Here is a 27,611-nt window from a genome sequence, read left to right on the forward strand (position 1 = left end):
ACTCACACTGAGATGTAGCAGAGCTGAATCGCTGTGGTACCTCGTGTGGATTACGTAGGACCTGCAGGGGTGTTTGGGGTTTAATAAAGTGGTGAAAGAGGGTGTTTTTTGTATTTTATTATAAATAAAAGATTTTTCTGTTTATTTTTTACTTTTAGGATTAGTGATGGGGGGGGGGGGTCTCAGACCCCTACCCATCACTAATTTTGGGCTTGATGACAGTTGTGCGCTGTTATTAACCCCTCATTACCCCGATTGCCACACCAGGGCAATCGGGAATAGCCGGGTAAAGCGCCATGCTTGTCGCATCTAATGGACGCGGCAATCCTGGACGGCTGCAGATTGCTATTTTTAAGCTGGGGGTCCTAATAACCATAGGCCTCCCAAGTCATAGAATACCAGCCCCCAGCTGTCGGGCTTTATCATGGCTGGGTATCAAAATTGGGGGGGGACCGCATGCCAGTTTTTTTAATCATTTATTTAAATAATGAACGAAAAAAAAAAAAAAAAAAAAAAAAAAGCAAACTGTATGTGGTTCCTCTTATTTTGATACACAGCCAAAATGAGCGAAGGGCTGGGGGCTGCAGCCTGTAGCTGTGGGTTTTATCTGTACTCGGTATCATAATATAGGGTGACTCTATGGCAATTGTTTTATTTATTTTTATACCATGATAATGACCCATAGAGAGCACCTGTGATTGGTTGCAGGCAGACACTGTCACACAGGCTGGGGGCACATCTGACTGCAACCAATCACAGATACCAGGCCAACCGGTGGGCGGGGAAAGCAGTGCATATGGATGAGCAATGATGGGATGAGCGGCCCAGGAAGTGAAGCAGAAGCTGAAGGAACAGGGTACAGCCACGCAGGTGCATTGTACAGCCGCGATGGAGCCTTGGTAAATATGAAGCGCTTGCTTCATTCTTATTTTCACTTTTTTTTTTTTTTTTTTTTTTTTTTTTTTTAAATTTCTTGAGTGCCGAATCCAGATCAAACACCCGAAATCCCGGGCCTTGGTCCAGCACCCGGGCATCTTTGAAACCGCGTGGATACCGACTTTTACAGTCTGCGTCCGCGCATCACTATTCATCAGAGAAAATAACTTTACTCCAGTCCCTGTACTTTGTGAAAAGTTACTTTCTGTGATGAAACCTCTTTAAAATTAGTCATCAGTATAACATGTGTAAACAATATTCTGTGCACAGAGGACAGCATAGCGTTTGTTTTGTGCACAAAAATTTGTTGACCGCCCGTCTAACCAGATCTAGGATAAATAGAAGAATTGATGCTGCAGTATTTTTATTTACACAGTATTTATTTCCCAGGAACACATTTGTATACAGCGTATTACAATAAAATCATAAAAAGGCATAAAAATTTCAATAACGGATAAAAAGTCCCTTTCTTATATTGCAGGCCTTGTAATTTACATGTCATTTCATATATGCTACATACAGAAGTTCAATAGTAAATACAAAACATACAAAGAGAAAACCAATCAAATAATTTAAGAATGAATCATCAGTACAGTGACATGATCTGAGTCATGGACAGGCAAGAAGGTCATCGTGTAAGAAATCATTATGTACAATTATTCATATCCTTCCTTCTACCTTACATGTCATCGGATTAATAACGAGACTCGAATTAGCAAGATTCTTTATAGGATTTGTCAGTATTGTAACATTTCTCATTTCCACCAAAACCTTATAAAACAGAAATAATAAAGTTCTGTTACTTAGTCAACCAGCCAAATATTCAACAGTTACTACAGACCACCATACCCATCACAGGAAAGTCAACTGCTGAAAACGACCATCTAATGAGTATGGGGGCTTCACGATTCTTTGACTGGAGATAAGTGACCACAAGAGTTGGCTCTACTCTCCCCATAGAGAAGTAATGCATGCTCAACTAAACGGAGCATGCATGTGTATATAGGGATCAAGAGAAATCACTGTTAACTTGTTTTAACTACACAACGCCTTTATGTCTTACCTGCAGGTTCATCTACTTACAGGCGGGGGTCCAAACGCTGGGGACATGCACCAAAAGTCGACAAAATGGATCATTTTTATTCCAGATGGGTCATTTTTATCCCCATTGAAGAGTGTTGCGGCAGGTTGAATGCCTGACCACAGCTCCATTCAGTCATTATGGGACTGCTGGAAGTAGTTGAGAGCCCTGTTCGGCAGACCCACAAGGGAATGAGCACACACACTGCCGGTCCATTCTAAAGAGGATAGACGTGCTCCATTTTGCCGATCAGTGTGGGTCCCAATGATTGGAGTGCCATCGATTCATAAGTTATCACCTATCCCGCATATAGGTGAAAAAGGGGTTGTCTGGGGAAAACAAGTTAAGAAGGGGACAAGCCTTCCCTATTTGGTCTAGGTTCTTCTTGCTTTCTAGATTTTTTTGTAGGTGAATAGATAACTTTACCTATAGCTTTGAGCCATAAAGATACATTTTTGTGACACATTTTACTGAGAAGTTCCTCCCATAAATGTGAATGGGGGCATTTCTGCAGTTTTTGCATGGATTTCTGCAAATCCTACTCAGATGAATGGGATACCTCGAGATATTTGTGCAATGACAGTGTGGAGTCCAACCCTTAAGGGGGCTTTACACGCAGCGACATCGCTAGCGATGTCGCTCGTGAAAGCACCCGCCCCGTCGTTTGTGCGTCATGGGCAAATCACTGCCCGTGGCGCACAATATTGCTAACACTGTCACACGTACTTACCTTCCTAGCGACGTCGCTGTGGACGGCGAACAACCTCTTCGTTAACGGGGAGGTTCGTGTGCCGTAACAGCAATGTCACACAGCAGCCGACCAATAGAAGCGGAGGCGCGGAGAGCAGCCATATTAACGACACGCCCACCTTGTTGCCGGAGGACGCAGGTAAGCTGTTAGTCGTTCCCGGGGTGTCACACGTAGCGATGTGTGCTGCCTCAGGAACGACGAACAACCTACGTCCACAACGACCAACGATATTTTGAAAATGAACGATGTGTCAATCAACGATTAGGTGAGTATTTTTGAACGTTAACACTCGCTCGTAGTTGTTACACGCAACGACGTCGCTAACGACGCCGGATGTGCGTCACGAAATCCGTGACCCCGAAGACATATCGTTAGATAAGGGGGTTTTACACAAAACGACATAAGCCATGGATTCAGGCACACATTCTGCAAAACTAAATGCAACTACAGCACAGTCGCACTCTGAAAGAACTGGCACTGGCCTTAAAGTCTGATCCATTTCCACCGATATTCTTTATGGGTCACACAAATAGAAAAGAACTAAGATAGACAGTAAATAAAATAATCTAATGTTGCTAAAAAAAAAAAAAAAAAAAAAAATAAAAAAAAATCTGAACATTGGTGATCAGCGATCAGATTTCTTTCCAGAAACAGACCTTTTCTTATCTATGGGCGGTGTCTAGTAATGTAGCTCAGGTCATTTCAAGTAATTGGGCTATAAAGCTAAATACCACCTATGGACAAGAATTGAGCCATTTCTGAGGAGAAAAAAAAAAAAAGAAATCAGACTTCTTATTCCGATCTTATACAATCCCTTTAAGATTAGCAATTTCACTAATTAACTAATTCTATCCAGATCATCAAGAATGTAGAACAAAATCCTATACAACTGACATTACAATAATTCTGTAGATTTTCCCCTATCCTCGGATATCATATATTATAATGTTGGATACACATTGGGCACGTTATGACCTAAACTGACCTGATGGCACGATGGATTTTGTCTGCAGGTATACATAAGACATGACTTATGCAGAGCAACATGGTAAGCATAGTTGGCTATTCACATTATTTTACATTCACATTCATTTCATGTACAAAAATTTACAATATATTTATTACAACCTATAATCAGAATTCAAGGGCTGGAATAAAAAAAAAATCGCTCCAAATCAAAAGAAGAAAAAAGGTCTTTACAAATCACAGTAGGATTACATCACAAGTGTATGAATCAGGTTGTTGGATTATTAGAAGACTCCTAAAACTCATTTGCCTAATCCGGACAGTGTATCATAAATGAAGCCGGGATGCGATCCCAGGCAATGGGCCACTCCTACTGATATTATGACCCAAATCTGGATTCTTCTTCATGAATGAATCTTGATATTTCCAGAAATATGTTAAATATATAAACTATAAAGTGATTTAAAGTCCATAAAAAAACATCAGTGTGAAAGATTGTCGTACACAGGTCTGTGCTGGAGATCCCTCAGGCGGCTGCTTCACATCGCTGGCTGAACAAGACTTCAACTATACTTGGATCAGCAAGAGTCGATATGTCCCCCAAATCCTTCTCATTGCGAGCGATCTGTCGCAGTACTCTCCGCATTATTTTACCTACAAGAACAAATCATAGTATTTATGGCTGCATAACATTTTCAGTGGTTTGTGGATTTAAAGGGAATCTGTCACTACATTTTATTACCTAATCTGAGAGCAGAATGATATAGAGACACGGATTCCAGTGATGTGTCACTTACTGGGCTGCTTAGTGTAATAAATGAGTTTTTAATCTCAACTGCAGATGCCAGTAAAGTAAGTGATAAATTACTGGAATCAGGCTCTCTGCCACTACAACATGCTGCTCTCATATGTGGTAGATCACCCAGGCCAAAAACTAGTACTACCAGGATACAGCTAAATCCCCACTAAAGTGGAAGCATCACAGGTGCAGGAGGAGCAAATCCCACACACCCCCCTGCATGGAATGGAGGGGGGCGATTGCTAGATGATAAAACTGCACACTGATTGCTTGCATAGAGCGCAGTTCACACATGCAGATAACACAGTCACAAACAGTGGAGAGTGTCTGTCCGTGCATGATACACAGGTGGGGTACGGCTTGGCAGCCCACCTGATCTAATAGTATGGGCGTCACCTAATAGGCTGCGGGTTTGTGACTGTTATCTGCATGTGTGAACAGCGCTCTATGCAAGCCACTAGTGTGCAGTTTTATCATCCAGCAATCGCCACCTCCATTCCATGGAAGTGTGTGATTTGCTCCTCCTGCACCTGTGATGCCTCCACTTTACTGGGAGTTTAGCTGTATCCTGGTAGAGTATTAGCTTTTGTCCTGGGCGATGTACACACTGCAGCTCATCTTGCTGTAAGTAATACATTTTTGGAGGATATTTTCCTCTTTTTGTTGTTATTTTTTATCTCATATGTGGTAGCAAAAATCTAGTGACAGATTCCCTTTAAGAGTGTATATACAATTAGTAAGTGTCTGCTTTTTTTGTCCTCACACAGCTTGAATTAGACAGAGTCTGCAATATTTGATATGCACCATAGAAGAGAATTGTCCAGTGGCTACTGATCTGAGACCATCTCTGTACTGCACTGTGGAATATGATGGGTTAAACAAGCAACAGATAATACACAACAGCCAAAAAGATGTGACAAAATCATGGAAGTATAATCAGGAAAATTAGATGCAAGTCACTAATTAAAAATATATTTTTGCTTCATGATAAAGCCTCCTTCCTGACTACTCTCCTTACACCTCATTAATTCCAAGAAAAAATATTTAAAAAAGGGAACCAGTCACCAGGTTTGTCCCTTATAAGCTGCGGGCACCACCAGTGAGCCCTTACAGTTGAAACCAGAAGTTTACATACACTATCTAAAAAGACACATCTGCATGTTTTTCTCACTATCTGACATGAAATGAGAATAAACCTTTCCCATTTTAAATCAATTAGAAACCAAAATTATTTATCTTTGCCAAATGCCAGAATAATGAGAAAGAATGTTAAAGGCTATGTGCGCACTAGAAAAGTGATTTTTCTCAAGAAAATTTCTTGAGAAACGTCTGGGAGTTGAAGATTACCGCAACTGCGGTAAAAAAACGCATGCGTTTTTGCCGCGGTTTTTCCCGCAGGTTGGTCCCTACTTTTTTTTATGCTGAACTGCAATAAATAATATAGATAATAGATAATCGATAGATAGACAGATAATGGATAGAGGGATAGATGAGAAAGACCTATAAAATGTCCCACCCCCCTGCATATTCTAAGCTGGCACCCTTTAGTGACTTTCATGTGGCACTAAAGGGTGCCTAGCCTTGTATTTAGCCAAAAAATAAATAATTAAAAAAAAACCAAAATGACGTGAGGTCCCCCCATCTTTTGTAGCCAGCTAGGGTAAAGCAGACTGCTGCAGCCTGCAGACCTCAGCTGGAAGCTTCACCTTGGCTGGTAATCCAAAACAGAGGGCACACCATGCTGTTATTTTACATTAAATAATTTAAAACAAAAACCGTGGGGTCCCCCCCAAATTGGATCACCAGCCAAGGTAAAGCGGACAGCTGGGGTCTGATATTCAGACTAGGGAGGTCCACTGTTATTAGACACTTCCCAGCCTAAAAATAGCAGGCTTCAGCCGCCCCAGAAGTGGCGCATCCATTAGACATGCCACTCCTGGCGCTTCGCCCCAACTCATCCCGTTGCCCTGGTGCGGTGGCAAACGGGGTAATATATGGGGTTGATGCCAGATGTGTAATGTCACCAGGCATCAAGCCCTGGGGTTCATGATGTCACGCGTCCATCAGATACCCGACATCACCAACCCAGTCACTAAGAAATAAAAAAATTAGACAACAAAAAAAGTTTTATTTGAAAAAACACTCCCCAGATTCCCTCTTTCACCAATTTATTGACAAGAACAATCAAATCCAGGTCCGGTGTAATCCAATAAGGGGGGGGGTCCCACGATGATCCATACCATAGTCACTGTCCCAGTCAATGAAGAACAGAAGGTTCCCCATTGGCTGGGAGAGTAATGCAGTGACCTGAGCTAACATCAATAGGTCAGGCCAGGTCACTGCAGGGGATGACGGTGCGCTGCCATCAGGAGGTTAGATGAGATCATTACCTGCTGTGATGATCTCCTGCAGTCCTGCCATCAGCGCTGTCACTGCCTTCTATGCCCGCCGCGTTCTCAGCAGTATTGCGAGAGCCCGTGACGTCCCCATCAGTGACAGTCTCGGGCATAGACGGCAGTGACAGCGGTGAGGTCAGGAGGCAGGAGATCTGACAGCAGGTAATGATCTCATCTCACCTCCTGACAGCAGCGCCCGTCATCCCCCGCGGCTGCACGCACTGCTGTGTGTCAGTGTCTGCCTGCGCTGCAGGGTGACAAGCTGCTGATACTGCGGGCAGACACTGACACTGCAGGGCGGGCAGCCGCAGGGCTGGAGCGGGACACAGACTGCACGGGCACCTGGAGGTCACACGGAAGTGCTTCTGTGCGGTGTCCAGGGAGTGTGACGTCTGTGTTTACTCTGCTCCGCTTCCTCTTCTGTCATAATGACATCACTCCCTGCAAAACCGCAGGCAGCGATGAACATTACCGCAGGTAAATCGCGGCTATACCGGGGGTATACTTCACATCATTTGCTACCTGCGGTATACCCCCGGTATTTCGCGATTACATTACAGTGAATGGAGTGAAATACCGGGGGTATACCGCAGGTACCTGCGGAAAAGAAGTGACATGCACATTTTCTCAAGAAATTTTCTCAAGAAAATCTTCAGAAAGAATTTTCTTGAGGAAAAAAAAACGCAGTGTGCGCACAGCTATTTTTTTTTCCCCATAGGTTTTGCTGGGAAATGTCTGCAGAAAGATCACAAGCATTTCTCAAGAAATTTCCGCAGTAAAAACGCCTAGTGCGCACAGGGCCTAAGGCATTTTTATTACTTTCTGCAAAGTCAAAAGTTTACAAACATTTCATTAGTATTTGGTACCATTGCCCTTAGGCCTCACGGACGTGTCAAAGGTGTGTATTGCCCTCGGTGTGCCGTGTGTATGGCATACGTGTGTTCTCCGTGTGTTATCCGTTTTAAACACACGGAGAACGGGACCTTTCTACTCTCCTGTCCCTGGCATCGCTGTCCGTGGTGCTGATCTTCGGTCTCTGATTCTGCCGACTCCCCGCTTCTGCTGCTTCCGGCCGCAGTGAAATGAATATGCAATGAGCAGAATGAGCGGTGGTCGGAAGCAAGTGACAGCAGCGGCAGAGATAGCAGGGCTGGAGAAGGTGAGTAAAGTTTTTTTTTTTTTTTTCTCGCAGACACGTGTTTTCTCCGGTGCGTGTCACATGGAACACATCCGTGTGGTCAGTTTGTGTTCCGTGTGACACCCGTGATGCCGGAGAAAAACGGACATGTCTACGTGTGGAGCACACAAGCACACGGTCCATGGCAGAATACGCACGTGAACGCAGACCCATTGATTTAAATGGGTCTACGTGTGCCCGTGTCTCCGGTACGTGAGAAAACTGGCCAAACACTTACCGGAGGTACAGACGTGTGAAAGAGGCCTTAAACTGTATGACTTGGTCAAACCATTTTTTTCATATCCTTCCACAACCTTCTCACAATAGTTGGTAGGAATTTGGGCACATTCCTCCTGTCAGAACTGGTGTAACTGAGCCATGTTTGTAGGTCGCCTTGCTCGCACCTGCCTTTCCAGCTTTGCCCATAATTTTTTTTTTTTTTTTAAATCAGATCTTTTTTATTAAACAACTAAGAATCAATACAGAGAAAATATATTGCACCTTGTATAACTAGTAAAAGCGTACATTGAATAAACATATGTTGTCTATAAATCAGGTTCTTCCCCTGTATAATATTATATATATATATATATATATATATATATATATATATATATATATATATATATATATATATATATATATATATATATATATATATATATATATATATATATATATATATATATATACATATACACACACACACATATTATAATATATATATATATATATACATACATATACACACACACACATATTATTATATATATATATATATATATATATATATATATATATATATATATATATATATATATATATATATATATATACATATATATATATATATATATATATATATATATACATATATACACATATACACACACATATTATAATATATATATATATATATATATATATATATATATATATATATATATATATATATATATATATATATATATATATATATATAAAAAAAGGATTCTTAGATCAGTTATATAAATTGAGCCTACAAAAAACCTGGCTCCACAGATAAACAAAAGTTTAAATTATGCAATAATACCTCAGTCTAATAGAAAAGCCTCCTCCATCAGCCGTGTCGCTCCGCATCATATTTCCATACCCGGTTTCCTCTCTCTCCCCGTTTAATCATCAATCACATCCTTCCGGCCCCTCCCACAGCGCCGCTCAAAGTCCATTCCGCCACGTAAAACACTAGTTTTAACTTTTACTCCCCAAACGTTCCATTCACTGCAAGCACAACAGTAACTGGTCCAACATTGCATCCTGCACTAGTGCCCCAGAGGGGAGACCCGGCGACTCCATCCATGGCTGCCAGATTTTGTAAAACTTTCTCAGTGTTTTTCTCTTTAAATAAACTCCCCTTTCCAATCTAATGACGTTATTTAATTTATTTTTAAGCTCTGATAACGGTGATGGAGGATCTAACCAATGGTATGTCAGTATCTTCCTTGCTTGATACAGGATACGGGCTATTCCCAGGGCTGTTGGAGTGTCCGGGTCTACTCCTCCCTCCAACAGACTCAACAAACAAACGAGGTGACGGCTGTATTGTGATATGATTTATTTGGTCTATGAGTCCCAGGGTTTGTTTCCAGAAATCACCAATGTGTCCACACTCCCACATAACATGCATCAAATGGGCATCATCCTGTCCACACCTAACACATTGTGCATTTGGTCTAAGTCCCATCCTGAATAATAGGCTGGGAGTTTTATATACCCTGTGGATGAGATATATTTGAGAAAGCCTTTGGCACTCAGAGACCGCCAGTTTAGGGAACTGTTCTAGAATGTCGGACCACTGGTCTTCCGTCAGGGGACCAACGTCCCGTTCCCATTTACTTTTAACAGACAGTGAGTATGTCTCCAGATGGGCAGGTAGTAATCTTTTGTATAGTTCAGAAATAAGGCCTTTAGAGGACTCAGATGTAATAATAATAATAATTTTATTCATTTATATAGCACTATTAATTCCACAGCGCTTTACATACATTAGCAACACTGTCCCCATTGGGGCTCACAATCTAGAGTCCCTATCTGTATGTCTTTGGAGTGTGGGAGGAAACCGGAGTACACGGAGGAAACCCACCCAAACACAGGGAGAACATACATACTCCTTGCAGATAGTGTCCTTGGTGGGATTTGAACCCAGGACCCCAGCGCTGCAAGACTGCAGTGCTAACCACTGAGCCACCGTGCAGCAGCATATGTAATGTCTGATTATGTGTCACTGTCACAGGATTTGTCCTCCCCTGTCTTTCCAGTGCGTGCCTCAGCTGTAAATACTGATAAAAGAAGACATGCGGAAGGTGAAACTCCGTTCTCAATTGCTCAAAACTCTTAAGAATATTATTTTGTAGTACTTGTGACACTAAATGGATCCCTTTATCTTCCCATCCTCTGAACCCCACTAATTTTTTAATTTCTGGCAAATCCGGGTTCCGCTACAGTGGCCAGAACTCCGTAGGCCCATTTATCTTCAAAAGAAACTTACCTTTGTCCCATACCCGAAATATCATAGCCAACGTGGGATATTGTGCCCCATTTATCCGTCTTTGTCTCACATTCAACTGGCAACCCGGATATTTCCATACCGATCCCTCTCTCACTATATCACCACTATTATCATACGCTCCTTCTTTGCCCCAACCCCTACGATGTTGCGCCCATAAATTTTCAATAGGATTGAGATCAGGGCATTATGATGGCCACTCCAAAACATTGACTTTGTTATCCTTAAGCCACTTTGTGACCAGTTTAGCAGTATGCTTCAGGTCATTGTCCATTTGGAAGACCCATTGCCGCCCAAGCTTTAAGTTCCTGGCAGACGTCTTGAGATGTTGCTTCAGTATTGCCACATAATCTTCTTTCCTCATGATGCCATCTATTTTGTGAAGTGCACCAGGCCCTCCAGCAGTAAAACAACCACACAACATGATGCTGACACTCCCGTGTTTCACAGCTGGGGTGGTGTTCTTAGGCTTCAAAGCTTTTTCCTCTAACTGTAACAATGGTCATTATGGCTTTTATTACTTTTCTCACACCACAGGATGTCTCAAAAAAATTAAAGGTGTGCATTTGCAAACATTAATCTTGCTTTTTTAGGTTTCTTTTGGAGTAATGGCTTCTTCCCGACAGAGAGGCCTTTCAGCCCATGTTGATACAGTACTCATTTCACTATGGATAATGACACAATCTTACCAGCTTCCACCAGCATCTTTATAAGGTCTTTTGCTTTTGTTCTTGGGTTGATATGCACATGTCTGACCAAAGCACGTTCCACTCTGGTACACAGAACCAGTCTACTTGATGGCTGGATATTCTCACCTTGTTTGTACTTGGGTATAGATGTTTGTACAGATGAACAAGGCACCTTCAGGTATCTGGAAATTGCACCCAAGGAGGAGCCAGACGTGTGCAAGTCCTGAGATTTTGTCCGATTTCTTTTGACACAAAGAAGCAGTGTGCTTCAGGTGTGCATTAAAATACATCCACAGATGTGTCTCTAATTAACTCAGATGTTGATAATAAACCTATCAGAAGCTTCCAAAGACATGACATCATATGAGCTATCCCATATTGTTATAGTACTCTTCGTGTATGTAAACTTTTGACTTTACAGAAAGTAATAAAAATGCCTTAAAACATTCTCTCTCATTATTCTGGCATTTGGCTAATATAAATAATTTTGGTAATCCTAATTGACCTAAAAATGGGAAAGGTTTATTCTTACTACATGTCAGGTAGTGAGAAAAACAAGCATATATGTCTTTTTAGATAGTGTATGTAAACTTCTGTTTTCAACTTCTATACAGCATTCTAGAATGCTGCGTATAAAGTGTCCAGGGCGACCTGTAGAACATAAAAAAATATCGTTCATTATACTCACCTGTGAGGTGGTCGGGCCCGATGGGCATTGCTGGACTCGATCCAGCGAAGCCTCTCTCCTGTGCAGTTGCAGTCCTACTTCCCAGCTCTGTGTGGATGACGTGTCCTACGTCATCCACACAAGTCTCCATTGCGCTCCTGCGATAGTGCACTTCTCTCTGCCCTTGACAGGGCAGATCAAAGTGTGCGTGCGCAGGAGCGCAATGGCGGCCTCTATATGGACGACGTAGAACACGTCATCCACACAGAGCTGGGAAGGAGGATGGCGACTGCACAGGAGAGAGGAGGCGCTGGACTGAGACCAGCGACGCCCAGTGGACAGGACCACCCCACAGGTAAGTATAATAAAAGAGGTTTTTATGTTATACAGAGCAGCCTGGGCTCTTATATACAGTATTTCTAGAATTCTGTATAAGAGGGCTTACTCGTGGTTTCCACAGCTTATAGGGGACAAATCTGGTTCCCTTTAAGAAATTAAAGCTTAAAAAATAAACAAAAAAAACCAAAACATTATGTTTTATGGTGAGAACATCAACCAAAAAAATTGTAGGAAGTGAGTTGTGACACCTGAAAAGCAATAGACATTTACTGGAAAACGCAAGTGACCTTTACATGTCTGCCTGCACCGATAATAGATAAAGTATTGCATCCAACGTTCTACTGGAATTGTTCCTTGTCACTAATGATTAACTAAACTGATCATTGATACTTTGTTGTTCGGTGAGGATCAAAAGTAATGTGTAGGAAATTACTATGACTGCGCCCATTTCTGCAGAATTGTAGGTTGCATCAACCAGAATTAGTCAAGGCTTTACCTGATCTCGTCTTTGGCAATCCTGGAGCATTCTGTATGAAATCAGGAGTTGCTATCGGCCCAATTTTCTCCCGAACTGCAAATGGTGACATGAAATAAATTCTTTATTTACATGCATAACACAAAATACCTTTAGAAATTTGGCAACAAGAAATAAAAATATAAAATTGCATAGGAAAATAAAAGGACAACTAATAAAAAATAAAAAAAACGCTCTAACTTTTTCGGTGCATGCTGTAGAATTCTCAGTGGCAAACATTATCACAAAGTAGATTACAATATACAGATTCTGTATTGATTTAGACGTGAGAAGGTAGAAATTTGTAAAGTTAGTACTGCATTTCCCTAAAGAGGGCTCCAATTTCAAGGAGAAGTTTCACCTTCAAGACTGGACATGTATATATCATCAGCAGCAGGAAAGCGGGAGACACCAAAAGCCTCTCCTTTTACTGACTGCCCATTCCGCTACCTGCTTTACAGAACATGTGATTAAACTTGCAGCTAAACTACCCCGAAAATGTTAATATACCAACTATATTAACCCCTTCACGCCCGGGCGATTTTCCATTTTTCTTTTTTCCTCCCCATCTCCCAAAGAGCCTTAACTTTTTTTATTTTTCCCTTCAACATAGCCATACGAGTGCTTATTTTTTGTAGAACAAGTTGTACTTTTGAATGTCATCATTCATTCTGCCACATAAATGTACTGGAAAAAACAGAAAAAAATTCCCAGTGCAGTGAAATTGCAAAAAACAAAAAAACAAAACAAAAACAAAACTGCAATTGAACGATTGTTTTTTTTACTTTTTATTTACGGTGTTCACTATATGGTAAAACTGATCTGGAATTACGATTCTTCAGGTCAGTACAAGTTCACAGATACCAAACATGTATAGTTTTACTTATCCAAGTGGTGAAAATAAATAAATAAATCTGAAATTTGTCAAAAGAAAAATTGTGTTTTTTGCTGCCATTTTCCGCAACCCGTAGCGTTTTCGTTTTTCAGGACGTGGGGCTCAGTGATGGCTTATTTATGTCTTGCGCTGATGTTTTTAAAATGATAATATTTTGGGTAGATACAATTTTTTGATCGCCTGTTATTGCATTTTAATGCAATGTTGTGGGGACCAAAACAACGTAATACTGGAGTTTTGATTTTTTTTCTTGCTACGCCATTTGCCGATCAGATTAAATGATTTTATATTTGGATAAATCGACCATTTCAGAATGCGGCGATACCAACCGTGTATTTTTTTATTGTGTTATTTTCAATGGGGCAAAAAAGGGGGTGTTTGAACTTTTAGGGGTTTTTTTAAATACATTTGTTTATTGACTTTATTAGTCCCCTTAGGGTATGGAAGCCTGCACTGTCAGATCACTTCTGCTGTTCAGAGCAATGTTTCAGCATCCCTCTAAACAGCAGAAATGCTGATGTGTGAATGTCTGTTCTCAGCCAGCATGCACAGGAAGTGAATCATGACAGCGAAGGGTAATCAGCCGACATCCGGATTTAATGACAACACATAGTCACCCAAAAGGACGCCAGGGAATGGCGCGCACTCCCTCGGCACGTGTTAGATTGTGCTGTCAGGGTCTGATAGCGCCATGTAACTAAATACTGCAGGTGCATTTGGATTGAAGATCCATCCGTGCCTGGTAGCTGCAGGGATCCGATCAGCCGACATGCGCGGGGAATGATGCGGGGTCGACGCATGAGTTTGCAATAAAAGGACAAACACGACCAAGGACGTATAGGTACATCCTTGGTTGTGGAGGAATTAAAGTGAGAATAGTGAGGAAAGTGCAGAACAACAAATAAGAATAGTTCAGTGAATATATTACCTTGTCTTTTAAGTTCTTCTGCAATCAGTTCAGTAAATTTCTTCCCATCTTTTAAGATCACGAAGCAGTAAAGACATTCTCCTTTTACAGTGTGGGGGCGACTTACCACCGCTGCCTCTGCTACTGCAGGGTGCTCCGCCAGGGCAGACTCCACCTCGGCTGTGCTTAGCAGATGACCTACAGAGAAATATACATGTTGACTACACAGTATAAATGCTACAATGCAGACATAGCCACTACTGGAAATTCACAGGACAAAGTATGCCTGGTAAGAAGTGAAACATTGTCAGAAAGCTGCCAGTCAGCGGCGTAGATAGGGTTATACACAGTAGTTCAGCATTCTGAGCACTTCTACATCTACAGCAGAGAAAACCGGGATTCCATCAAAACTACACCAAGCAGCCGAGTAAGGGAAACATTGCTGGAATCAGGGTTTCTGTCCTTACCTCATACTGCTCTCAAACTACATAGCAAAAACCTGCTGCTAGGTCCCCTTTAAAGTTATGGGCTGCCTTTTATTACCTTACACAGCAGCATCAACAATATGACAGAGTCCTTTTAAAGCAGGATGCAATAAAAGTACAATATACGCATAAAGCAATAATAAAGCTGTTATAGAGGTGCCTAGGGTCTGTACGGTAGTCAGGAATGCCCCATTAGACTTTAAAGTGTGGAGGTGAACTCCCATAAATAGAAATTAACGGATATCCAGCAGGGGAATATTATATTCCATAAAGCCATAAGTTTAAGGGGAAAAAAATAAAATTCTATTGTTCTAAAAACACTGCAAAAGCAATAAAAGATTAAGTACAAAAGTCCATATTGGATAGCGAGGAACATTAAATATAGAATAAACTGAGCTTGTCACCAACTATTTATTTCACTAACCTGAAACATTCAGCATGTCATCAATGCGACCGGTAATCCAGATGTATCCGTCCTTATCTCTTTTGCATCCTATCAGGTGAGAAGGTATGAGGTTAGCAGATAACTATGGCACCTGAAATACTGACAAGATCACTAAAACGGAAATGCCCATTGCTCCCTGTTCAGGTATATCTGTATTTACATCTACCTATCCTACACAGCTCTCTGCACTATAGCTATAGGGCACTATAAGGGTAAGTTCACACAGTGCGTTTTTCACGTGTTTTTCGGGTGTGTTTTTGCTCAGAAAACTGCATGACTTTGCTGCCTTCATTTTTGCTGTCTGCACGCAGAGGGTTTTTTTAGCTGCGTTTTTGGGGTGCCCACAAAAACGCAGCATGTCAATTATTTTTGCGGTTTTCACTGCGTTTTCCACCCATTGAGTTCAATGAGATGTTCAAAAACGCAATGAAAACAGCAAATTGCAAATATAGCTGCGTTTTAGTGCGTTTTTATTACTAAAAACACAGCTATAAAACGCAAGGGGTGGGCAGTAAAGTGACATGTACAGGAAGAGGATTCCTTCTGTCAGTAAATACAGAAGCCTGACCGGTACCGTCACCGCTGCGTCCATCTCCAGTCCTGTGCATGTCAGCTCCCGTGCGGCGCCATGTCTGGGTGGGAGGTGGAGGCAGCTGTGAAAACAAAAGTGAACAGTAGAAAAAAAAAAAAATATATGTCATACTCACCTGTCAGTAGACTCCTGGTGCCATGACCGCTCCCAGCTCCTCTCCCGGTTCCTCCGCGCCGGCTGTGTGCAGACGGCCGGGACACCTCTGATATCTGCAGGACCTGGCGATGATCACCTGACGCATCAGCTGATCGTAAGTCTCGCGGTGACTTCATCAGCTGATTACCATCGAGTCCTGCAGCGATTGGACGGGATCAAACTCCGCTCCAGGAGCTGCCGGTAATTAGCACATAAGTGAGTATTTTTTTTTTTTTGTACTGATGCTTCAGCTGATTGTATAAAAGCCGTTTATACAATCAGCTGATGTGTGATGTGATTCACATCCTGGAACCTGACACATCTGATCGCTTTGCCTTCCAGCAAACCGCTCAGATGATATTGGATCCAGATTGGACGGCGCGGGACCCTTGACTCAGGATTACTGCGGAGGGGGGGGGGGGGGTTCTTTATTTCAATAAAGATTGAGTCACTAATTGTGTTGTGTTTTATTTTATTTCTAATAAAAATATTTTTCTGTGTTTTTTTTTTATCTTTACTAGAAATTCATGGTGGCCATGCCTAATATTGGCGCGACACCATGAATTTCGGGCTTAGGGCCAGCTGATAATATACAGCTAGCCCTAACCCCATTATTACCCAGCGAGCCACCCATCACCAGGGCAGCTGGAAGAGTTGTATACAGTGCCAGAAGATGGCGCTTCTATGAAAGCGCCATTTTCTGGGGTGGCTGCGGACTGAAATTCGCAGCAGGGGTGCCCAGAAAACATGGGCACCCTGCACTGTGGATTTCAAACCCCAGCTGCCTAGTTGTACCTGGCTAGACTCAAAAATTGGGCGAAGCCCACGTCATTTTTTTTTTTAATTCTGTCATGAAATAAAAAAATAAAGAAAAAAAAAAAAGCTTCCCTATATTTTTGGTTCCCAGCCGGGTACAAATAGGCAGCTGGGGGTTGGGGGCAGCCCGTAACTGCCTGCTGTACCTGGCTAGCATACAAAAATATGGCGAAGCCCACGTCATTTTTGGGGGGGGCAAAAAACTCCTGCATACAGTCCTTGATGGAGGATACTGAGCCTTGTAGTTCTGCAGCTGCTGTCTGCTCTCCTGCATACACTAGTGGAGAATGAAGAACATATTGAAAAAAGAAATTAAATCAGACTTTTTTTTTTTGCAACAATCTTTAATGGCATTGTTCACTGATACAAAAAACGCATAAAGACGCAGTGAGCAAAAACGCAACAAAAAACACCAAATCGCGGAAAAAACGCATGCGTTTTTTGCCGCATTATTTGACGCGGGTGCGATTGTGCGGTTTTTGCCTCAAAAAACGCAGCGTCAAAAAAACGCAGTGTGTGAACCTAGTCTTAAGCGAAAAATAAAGCAGATTGGAATTAGTGTGACTATTCCGGCGTCCTATTCCATCGGCTACAATAGTGGTCTGTGGCCTCTACTGGAGTGGGAGTACTGCCTGTTACCTACCGGCATCTCCAGCTCTTATATTTAGCCTGACTAGTACAATCTCATTATTGAGACATAACAGACATTTGAAGTTGTGCCAAACCGGCTAATCAAGAGAGCCACGAATAGCGGCAAGCAAGATGGAATACTCCCTCTCTGACAGAGCAGCCATTGACCACGGCTGAGTAGAGTGGATTACCGCCAACTGTACTGTGATGTACGATTTCAGCCCTTCCAGTGTGCTCATGGGATAAATCAATAATACTGAGCTCTGGGCTGATAATACTAAAAGAGGCAAAATACAGTTCGGTCCAGAAATATTTGGACAGTGACACAATTTTCGCGAGTTAGGCTCTGCATGCCACCACATTGGATTTGAAATGAAACCTCTACAACAGAATTCAAGTGCAGATTGTAACGTTTAATTTGAAGGTTTGAACAAAAATATCTGATAGAAATTGTAGGAATTGTACACATTTCTTTACAAACACTCCACATTTTAGGAGGTCAAAAGTAATTGGACAAATAAACCAAACCCAAAAAAAAAAATAAATTTATTTTCAATATTTTGTTGCGAATCCTTTGGAGGCAATCACTGCCTTAAGTCTGGAACCCATGGACATCACCAAACGCTGGGTTTCCTCCTTCTTAATGCTTTGCCAGGCCTTTACAGCCGCAGCCTTCAGGTCTTGCTTGTTTGTGGGTCTTTCCGTCTTAAGTCTGGATTTGAGCAAGTGAAATGCATGCTCAATTGGGTTAAGATCTGGTGATTGACTTGGCCATTGCAGAATGTTCCACTCTTTTGCACTCATGAACTCCTGGGTAGCTTTGGCTGTATGCTTGGGGTCATTGTCCATCTGTACTATGAAGCACCGTCCGATCAACTTTGCGGCATTTGGCTGAATCTGGGCTGAAAGTATATCCCGGTACACTTCAGAATTCATCCGGCTACTCTTGTCTGCTGTTATGTCATCAATAAACACAAGTGACCCAGTGCCATATAAAGCCATGCATGCCCATGCCATCACGTTGCCTCCACCATGTTTTACAGAGGATGTGGTGTGCCTTGGATCATGTGCCGTTGTTCCCTTTCTTCTCCAAACTTTTTTTCTTCCCATCATTCTGGTACAGGTTGATATTGGTCTCATCTGTCCATAGAATACTTTTCCAGAACTGAGCTGGCTTCATGAGGTGTTTTTCAGCAAATTTAACTCTGGCCTGTCTATTTTTGGAATTGATGAATGGTTTGCATCTAGATGTGAACCCTTTGTATTTACTTTCATGGAGTCTTCTCTTTACTGTTGACTTAGAGACAGATACACCTACTTCACTGAGAGTGTTCTGGACTTCAGTTGATGTTGTGAACGGGTTCTTCTTCACCAAAGAAAGTATGCGGCGATCATCCACCACTGTTGTCATCCGTGGATGCCCAGGCCTTTTTGAGTTCCCAAGCTCACCAGTCAATTCCTTTTTTCTCAGAATGTACCCGACTGTTGATTTTGCTACTCCAAGCATGTCTGTTATCTCGCTGATGGATTTTTTCTTTTTTTTCAGCCTCAGGATGTTCTGCTTCACCTCAATTGAGAGTTCCTTAGACCGCATGTTGTCTGGTCACAGCAACAGCTTCCAAATGCAAAACCACACACCTGTAATCAACCCCAGACCTTTTAACTACTTCATTGATTACAGGTTAACGAGGGAGACGCCTTCAGAGTTAATTGCAGCCCTTAGAGTCCCTTGTCCAATTACTTTTGGTCCCTTGAAAAAGAGGAGGCTATGCATTACAGAGCTATGATTCCTAAACCCTTTCTCCGATTTGGATGTGAAAACTCTCATATTGCAGCTGGGAGTGTGCACTTTCAGCCCATATTATATATATAATTGTATTTCTGAACATGTTTTTTAAACAGCTAAAATAACAAAACTTGTGTCACTGTCCAAATATTTCTGGACCTAACTGTACATTAAGATTGATGGCTGAACAAGCTGTTTCGCTGATGCAGCCATAGTGGATTCTGTGGCCGACTTCTTTTTAGGGAATGATCAGTCACTAAAACAATAGTATATTAAATTTCACCCAACGAAGAATTGTTTTGGTTGAAATCATCCGTGATCAACTTTAGACTAACTTATATGGCCACCTTAACAGACTGACACCATTTAAACCAGAATAACCATTAATCTCATGAGGGTGACCCCATAAACAAAACAAGTAAATGTAAAAATCCTTATGCGTAATATTACATCACACTTAGGACCCATATAGAGGAGCTCGTTTTGGTATGTTAAGAGCACTGATCGACTAAATACCTGTGTATTTACCTATTCAGTACAACAGGAAGGTAAGGCAACAACTATGGTGGCAGCTGTAAATGAATATATATTATATATAAATCTCACACATATTGGTTGTCACCCAGTGTCCAGATTTTAAATTTTTCCATCTACACCTAAAATTACTTCTAGACACAGGCCAATCTGGCCATATTCCTCAATATCACAGAAGGGCAGGAACATCTGCGGCTATTGGAAAGGTTATATTTTTCATGTCAAGTAAAAAAAAAAATCATTATAATGCAATGTGAAGAATAAAAAAAGATCAGTGATGAAGTTTGTATATCATTCACAGAAATAATACACTCAGTGAGAATTCAGGGTTGTATTCGTCAGACATCCGTTTCCACACAATATCTTACCATCTCCAGCCACATAATATCCAGGGAACTTTCTGAAATATGTATTTTCAAAGCGCTCTTGGTTGCCATACACGGTCCTCATCATAGATGGCCATGGCTGCTTGAAGACCTAAATTGACAAAATTTATTTTAATATATTTAGTGTCTAACAAATTAGTATACCAATGGGAATGTTCAAAATCTGATTAACAAGTGTGCATTACAATCCCTTTAAAACATTATTTTTATTAATTAAATATTAAAATCGTCCAGGTGAAAAAACTCCAAAAAATAATAAATAAAAGGGGAGCTATTAAGGGTCAGGTGCAACCATATATTCTGAAGTTTACACAGGCAAATATAAAGATAGAAAAGCCAATCCAAAATTTATTTATACTAAAGTGACCCTAATATGTCACTATATCTGGCTCTGCCTGACAACGGAGGGTATGACGCCCTAACGTAGCTGGGCGCCCCCGTTCCTCGACGGCTGACCCTCACTCACCCTACCAAAGGATGATAGTATCTGTACCAAATACTCTCACCAACATAGTATATAATACTCCATTTTGATAAAAGGAGTACCTCAATTATCAATTCTATAGGCACATGGAGGGGAACAACTATAAACGGGTACAGCAATAAGTTATGATATCTGCAGGGGCAGATCAAATGACCAGGTCTGTCCAAATTTAGTAATGTTAAAGTGACCCTAATGTGTCACTTTACCTGGCCCTGCCTGGCAACGGAGGGTATGACGCCCTAACTTAGCTGAGCGCCCCCGTTCCTCGACGGCTGTCCCTCACTCACCCTAGTTGACCCTACCAATATAGGGATGGTATCTGTGCCTAATAATCTCAGTAATGGACACTAAATGTAATACTCCACAGAGAGTCCAATTAGAGGATAAATACCTCAATACACAATTTTACAGGTACAGTACAAAAACAAGGACATCTGCTGCCACAATCAGCCTACAGCATGTCTATCAGTATACAATGGGGACAAGATGTACTTCCCTCAATTAGATGCTGTTTACATGGCCTCAACGCGTTTCCCCGCCCGTCATCGGATCATCAGGAAGCCCACGGGTGATGATAAAAGATATACATCCCAGCATCATGTATGGTAGTGGCCAGCGCCATTGAATCATGGATTTAAATAAGCCAGACCTTGAAACTCTAGAGGTCCACTATGGAGAATTAACATACCAGGCTACCGTCCTCATAGTATTATATACTATGTTGGTGAGAGTATTTGGTACAGATACTATCATCCTTTGGTAGGGTCGAGTAGGGTGAGTGAGGGTCAGCCGTCGAGGAACGGGGGCGCCCAGCTACGTTAGGGCGTCATACCCTCCGTTGTCAGGCAGAGCCAGATATAGTGACATATTAGGGTCACTTTAGTATAAATAAATTTTGGATTGGCTTTTCTATCTTTATATTTGCCTGTGTAAACTTCAGAATATATGGTTGCACCTGACCCTTAATAGCTCCCCTTTTATTTATTATTTTTTGGAGTTTTTTCACCTGGACGATTTTAATATTTAATTAATAAAAATAATGTTTTAAAGGGATTGTAATGCACACTTGTTAATAATATATTTAGTGATAAGACTTTTGGATTTAAACAATTCTTGCCATGAAGCGCAATGTCAGATCATAGTTTGAGCTTATTCATATGACCATATTTTCAGTCTGAGTGCTATCCAAGGGGGAAGAAAAAAAAAAAAAAAAAAAAAAGGACACTGACCATTGTTATTCCATAAGGTTATTCACATGTGCATTTTTTAATTATTTTTTTCACTAGCATGCACGCATTGTTCTGCATGTCAGATAAAAGTTGCCCATTCAAGTCTATGGATACTAAAATTTAAATTAAAAAAAATGGATCCTATACAGTTCCCATAAATCTATACATCATCCAATTTTTGTAGACTCATTGATCAAATTTCCCATTCAGACAGGAGGAGGACTTGAACTCTAGTGCCACCTATTGGACATAGCAAGCCTAAAAATCAATATCAACCCAGTTAGGGAGCGCTTATACAACTAAATCAGATCTCATATCTTGCACTGAGGTGGGGAATCACATGTCTGCACATGGCAAGGCACTTTAAAGGGTTGTCATTGACTTTTAGGATTGCTACTTCCTACATATATATACATAGCAACTTCTTTAACAAAGGAAACTTTTTATTTTTGTTAAAAAAATTTGTTTAAAAGAACTGAAGTCCTCAGTGGTTGATGCCTTTTAATGGCTAACTGAGAAGATGGTAATAATAACAAGCTTTCGAGACTACTCAGGTCTCTTCATCAGGCATGGTATAACACAAAATCTGAAGAGTCACATATTTATACACTGGACAGCGACATATTTTTCTTACAAAGACACTTCTGAAGAAACGCGCACAACTGGACAGCGACATATTTTTCTTATGTGTATAAATATGTGACTCTTCAGATTTTGTGTTATACCATGCCTGATGAAGAGACCTGAGTAGTCTCGAAAGCTTGTTATTATTACCATCTTTTCAGTTAGCCATTAAAAGGTGTCAACCACTGAGGACTTCAGTTCTTTTAAACAAATTTTTTTATCTCTACTGGCCAACACGGTACAAAGATATATTTTACCTGTATTTTTGTTAACAAATTTTGTGTAGTATGGCAAGTTATGAAACTTTTGCAAATCACCTGGAGGATTTGTCTTCACTCCAGTACAAAAAAAAACTAAAAAAAAATATATATTATATTATATATATAAAATTGCCTTATTCTGTCTGTCTTGCTCCAAAATTCTGTCGTTACCGTGACAAGCGTCTCATTGGCCGCTCTCCTCGCCTCGGCTCCGCCCCCGCACGGATTGGCCGCTCACCCAGGCTCCGCCCCCTACACGGATTGGCCTCTCGCCCCGGCCCCCTGCACGCATTGGCACCTCGGCCATGCCCCGCCCCCTCACGCATTGCACGCTCGCTCTGGCCCCGCCCCCCGCACGCATTCCCCGAACCGACACGGAGCCCCGACTCCCAGGTGAGTGCTGTACCCCCGGGAGCCCACACCAGCGTACACCGGCAACCCAGCCGACACATACCCTCGCATTGCTGGGGTTGCCGGCGTACGCTGGTGTGGGCTCCCGTGCGTGCGGGGGGGCGGGGTACGCTGGTAACCATTGTGCTCATCGGGTAATATTGTGTAGCATGGTTACCAGCGTATGCCGGCTCCCTGCCCGTTCAGATCGTTGGTCTCCCGCTGTAACACACTGATGCGTGCTGCACAGCAGGAGACCAACAAGTGACCCAGCACTGTCTCTTTGAATACTTACCTGATGTGTACCATACTTACTAGCATACCCCGACTCCCGGCACACGTACGCTGATAACAATGATACACATCAGGTAACTATGCCTCCTCTCCCCCCAGGACTACTCCTCCTATTAGACTCCTCACCCCCAGGATGACTACTCCTATTATCCTCCTCTCCCCCCAGGACTACTCCTCCTATTATCCTCCTTTCTCCCCAGGACTACTCCTCCTATTATCCTGCTCTCCCCCCAGGACTACTCCTCCTATTATCCTGCTCTCCCCCCAGGACTACTCCTCCTATTATCCTGCTCTCCCCCCAGGACTACTCCTCCTATTATCCTGCTCTCCCCCCAGGACTACTCCTCCTATTATTCTTCTCTCCCCCCAGGACTACTCCTCCTATTATTCTTCTCTCCCCCTAGGACTACTCCTCCTATTATACTCCTCTCCCCACAGGACTACTTCTATTATCCTCCTCTCCCCCCAGGACTACTCCTCCCATTATCCTCCTCTTACCCCAGGACTACTTCTATTATACTCCTCGCTCCCAAGGACTACTCCTCCTATTATACTGCTCTCCCTCCAGGACTACTACTCCTATTATTCTTCTCCACCCCCCAGGAATAATACTCCTATTATCCTCCTCTCCCCCAGGACTACTCCTCCTACTATCCTTTCTCCCCAGGACTACTCCTCCTATTCTTCACTCCCCCCAGGACTACTCCTCCTATTATCCTGCTCTGCCCCCAGGACTACTCCTCCTATTATCCTCCTCTCCCCCCAGGACTACTACTCCTATTATACTCCTCTACCCAAGGACTACTCCTCCTATTATACTCCTCTCTCCGCAGGACTACTCCCCCTATTATACTCCTCACCTCCAGGACTACTCCTCCAACACACACACACACACACACACACAAACAAACCGCGCAACACACACAGCACCAAACACACAACGCTGCAGACACAGCGCTCCAGAAACACAACACACACACACACACAACGCAACACACAGCACCACACACACAACGCTGCAGACACAGCGCTCCACAAACACAACACACAGCACCAAACACACAACGCTACAGACACAGCGCTCCAGAAACACAACACACACAACGCAACACACAGCACCACACACAACGCTGCAGACACACAGCGCTCTACAAACAACGCAACACACAACGCTGCAGACACACAGCGCTCTACAAACAAGGCAACACACACAACGCAACACACAGCACCACACACAACGCTCTACAAACAAGGCAACACACAAACACCGCTTTCACACCACCCCCACCCAGACAACACCCAGAACATTTACAGCTCACTACACAAATACTTGGCAACTACAGGCAATTTATTTATATATATATTATATATATATATATATATATATACACACACACACATATACATATACATACATATACATATATATATATATATATATATATATATATAATCTATTATAGATAGATAGATATATATCTAACAAAAATCATACAGTAACCACACAATAAATTCTAGAATACCCGATGCGCTAGAATCGGGCTACCTTCATTATATATATATATATATATATATATATATATATATATATATTATATATATATATATATATATATATATATCTTATGTGGCTTCTAAACCACTGTTTTTCCCTGGTCTATTGTCTGCATGGATATCAGAATGAATTAATTTGGAGTACAGAGGATAGCAGTGAAATGGTCAGCACCTGTCTAAAGCGGGCTTTACACGCTACAATATATCTTGCGATGTGTCGGCGGGGTCACGTCGTAAGTGACGCGCATCCGGCATCGTAAGTTATATTGTAGCGTGTGACAGCTACGTGCGATTGTGATTGAACGTTAAAACGTTCATCGCATGCACGTCGTTCAATTGCTAAAATTTGAACGTGAGGTTGTTCAATGTTCCCGAGGCAGCACACATCGCAGTGTGTGAAACCCCGGGAACGATGAACAGATCTTACCTGCGTCCCGCGGCTCCCGCCGGCTATGCGGAAGGAAGGAGGTGGACGGAATGTTTACCTCCCGCTCATCTCTGCCCCTCCGCTTCTATTGGCCGGCTGCCGCGTGACGTCTATGTGACGCAGAACGTCCCTCCCACTCCAGGAAGTGGACGCTCGCTGCCCACATCGAGGTCATATGCAAGGGTAAGTACGTGTAACGGCAAATAATAGTTTGTGTGACACGTTCAACAAATTGATGGGGGCGTTTACGAACGCATACGATATCGTATGTGATATCGTAAGGTGTAAAGCAGGCTTAACTCTGGGGATAAACCTCTGCAGGAAGATGGAATTGGACGTACAACACAGAGGAGTAAACAGATGCCGACCCTTTCACTGCCATGGTCAGTACTCCAAATGAGTGTTCTGAGATCAAAACATCTGAAGGTAGGCAAACAGACTGGGCAAAAGCAGAGGTTTGGAAACCACTTATATGCAAACAAATTACATAATAAATACCTTTACAATGTTTCTTCCTATGAGATATAGAGATTATATATTATAAATCTATATCTATATAACAGTTTAGGAACTCTTTAAATACTTACTTTGTTATTGGAAACATTTTAAGAAGTATAGATTAGCACTTATAGGTATTCCAACTACAATATGTAGCAGTATATCGCTGGGATCTACCAACACATACCAATTAATACCTTATCACTTGGATACCAACTAGAACAAAGGTTATAAAGCCAAATTAAGACGTTTCAAGCACAGTACCACTCCAAACCAGTCACTCTGCAAGGAACTTCTACACGTGTGGCCTTTTATGCAATTCTGAGTACAATGAGAAAAAAAGGCTGCTTGCTTTCCACCCCCCCCAAACCCCCCCAAACCACCCCCCCATAAAAATTGTGTCTGGTACTGCAATTCAGCTCCATGAAATAGGACAATACTACAAATCACCTGCAGACAGGTGTGGTTCTGTGCTTCGAAGAATGCAGCCATTCTTGTGTCATCTTGGACAAATCCTTCAATACATATTTACAGGATGTCACAAAATAATAAGGAATTTCACAACACTTACCAGATAGCCCTCGGCTTCTCCTTCCAGCTCCTCTCCGTGCTCATTCAGTACTGCAGGAACCACTCCAAAGAATGGAAAAGTCTGTAAAACCCAGAATTTGATTAAATCATTATAGAAGCAAGCAATAGAAAATGTGTAACTAAATCTATGTAAATTTGTAGGGTGATTCAAATATATCTGGAGAAAAGATGGAAATGTTCACAAAACATCAATATTATGCAACTTCTAATATTAACGGAAAAGTTACGTTAAAATGACAAGAGATCAATGCAACTTTCCTGTAAAGACCCACGAGTGCAAATATATAAAGGCAGATTTAGTGTATATTGATAATGATAATCAGATTTAGAAACGCCAACCAAAAACAAAAACACATTTAGGGATTAGCTAGACAGGTGAAAATATAGAGTATTTTATAATAAATCCAATTACAAAAGTGGTTAGGGTGTAAAGATAGATATTTAAAAATTATATTTTAGGTGCTGAACCATGCCTTTAAAGAAAAGCGTGGATTTCTCTGGAAGAAAACTTCAGATTGCAGATATCAAGGAATCATATTATTCAGCTTCCTATGATCTCCATGCCCATATAGATGGCTTAGGAAGGTTGACCCTACTGATAGTTGTATCTCTCCAGCAGATATATACATTTATGACAATACTTACAGCAGATCCTGGTTTCAGAGGTGTAGCTGCTGGCAAAGGAGTAATGACATGACCTCCCTGAAAACAGAAAAAAAAAACCCACATTAATGTACATTTCTATACAGTTTAATGAAAACATAATAAATTTGTAAAATTTCGTTTAAA

General features: G+C 41.7%; 1 protein-coding gene across 2 annotated transcripts in view; it reads right to left on the reverse strand.

The window, feature by feature from the left end:
- Nucleotides 1-3,354: 3,354 nt before the first annotated feature.
- The window catches only part of LOC142243034 (acetyl-coenzyme A synthetase, cytoplasmic-like), a 66,702-nt gene continuing 42,445 nt past the window's right edge, over nucleotides 3,355-27,611 (reverse strand). Inside the window, exons 12-18 of one of the 2 annotated variants that reach the window (XM_075314536.1) lie at nucleotides 27,468-27,524; nucleotides 26,803-26,883; nucleotides 20,454-20,562; nucleotides 15,572-15,640; nucleotides 14,684-14,860; nucleotides 12,843-12,917; nucleotides 3,355-4,388 (exon numbers count right to left, since the gene is read on the reverse strand). In XM_075314536.1, coding sequence (XP_075170651.1) covers nucleotides 4,261-4,388; nucleotides 12,843-12,917; nucleotides 14,684-14,860; nucleotides 15,572-15,640; nucleotides 20,454-20,562; nucleotides 26,803-26,883; nucleotides 27,468-27,524 — 696 coding nt within the window. In that variant the 3' untranslated portion in view covers nucleotides 3,355-4,260. The remainder of the gene's footprint in view (nucleotides 4,389-12,842; nucleotides 12,918-14,683; nucleotides 14,861-15,571; nucleotides 15,641-20,453; nucleotides 20,563-26,802; nucleotides 26,884-27,467; nucleotides 27,525-27,611) is intronic. The other variant, XR_012724296.1, reaches the window with a different exon arrangement.

Source organism: Anomaloglossus baeobatrachus, chromosome 6, assembly GCF_048569485.1.
Source record: "Anomaloglossus baeobatrachus isolate aAnoBae1 chromosome 6, aAnoBae1.hap1, whole genome shotgun sequence".
In the NCBI taxonomy this organism is placed as follows: domain Eukaryota; kingdom Metazoa; phylum Chordata; class Amphibia; order Anura; family Aromobatidae; genus Anomaloglossus; species Anomaloglossus baeobatrachus.